The sequence below is a fragment of the Protobothrops mucrosquamatus genome, unplaced genomic scaffold (genome assembly GCF_001527695.2).
Source record: "Protobothrops mucrosquamatus isolate PMUCROS unplaced genomic scaffold, P.Mucros_1.0 scaffold3791, whole genome shotgun sequence".
Lineage (NCBI taxonomy): Eukaryota > Metazoa > Chordata > Lepidosauria > Squamata > Viperidae > Protobothrops > Protobothrops mucrosquamatus.
In genome coordinates this window covers 55560-56045 of record NW_015389744.1, presented here as the reverse complement: position 1 = coordinate 56045, position 486 = coordinate 55560, and the positions used below count along the sequence as shown (strand labels likewise).

Below are 486 nucleotides of genomic sequence, written 5' to 3'. Positions count from 1 at the left end.
TAGCCATACTACATAGCCATACTTACATCTAAATATCCTTAGATGTAAGAGAATGCTGTGGAAATTAGGTGGTTAGTAGAATGAGGACGGGGGGGGGAAACACTGTGTGTCTAGTTATTTGGGCATGCAATAGACAAATCTTCAACACTGCAATATGCAACAGACAGATAGCCGATCTCCATAGACATTCCCCTGACTCTCTAACTGTTCTTAATTCTGCAGTCTGAAGGACTCTCGCTGAGTGTCTACAGGCCTCCGGCCCTCTGCCCACCTGCGTTTGTGTCCTCGGCTGACAAAATGCCGCACCTAAACGGGATGGTTCCCACGCTGCTGGACGGCCTGCAGAGCCAGGTCTCCCTCCACCTCGCCTGCTCCAAGTGCAGCCAGCAAGAGAACGAGAGCACCTACCTGCTGAAGGAGGTGGACCACAACTGCATGAAGGAGATTTTGCTGGCCAGGCGCAAGGGGGCCAGAGGCTGCCGTTGG

The 486-nt window shown here is 52.5% G+C and overlaps 1 protein-coding gene across 1 annotated transcript in view; it reads left to right on the top strand.

Moving 5' to 3' along the window:
• Positions 1–297: 297 nt before the first annotated feature.
• The window catches only part of HELZ2 (helicase with zinc finger 2), a 44215-nt gene continuing 44026 nt past the window's right edge, over positions 298–486 (top strand). Inside the window, exon 1 of the mRNA XM_029286471.1 lies at positions 298–468. Within this exon, the coding sequence (XP_029142304.1) occupies positions 298–468 (171 nt within the window). The remainder of the gene's footprint in view (positions 469–486) is intronic.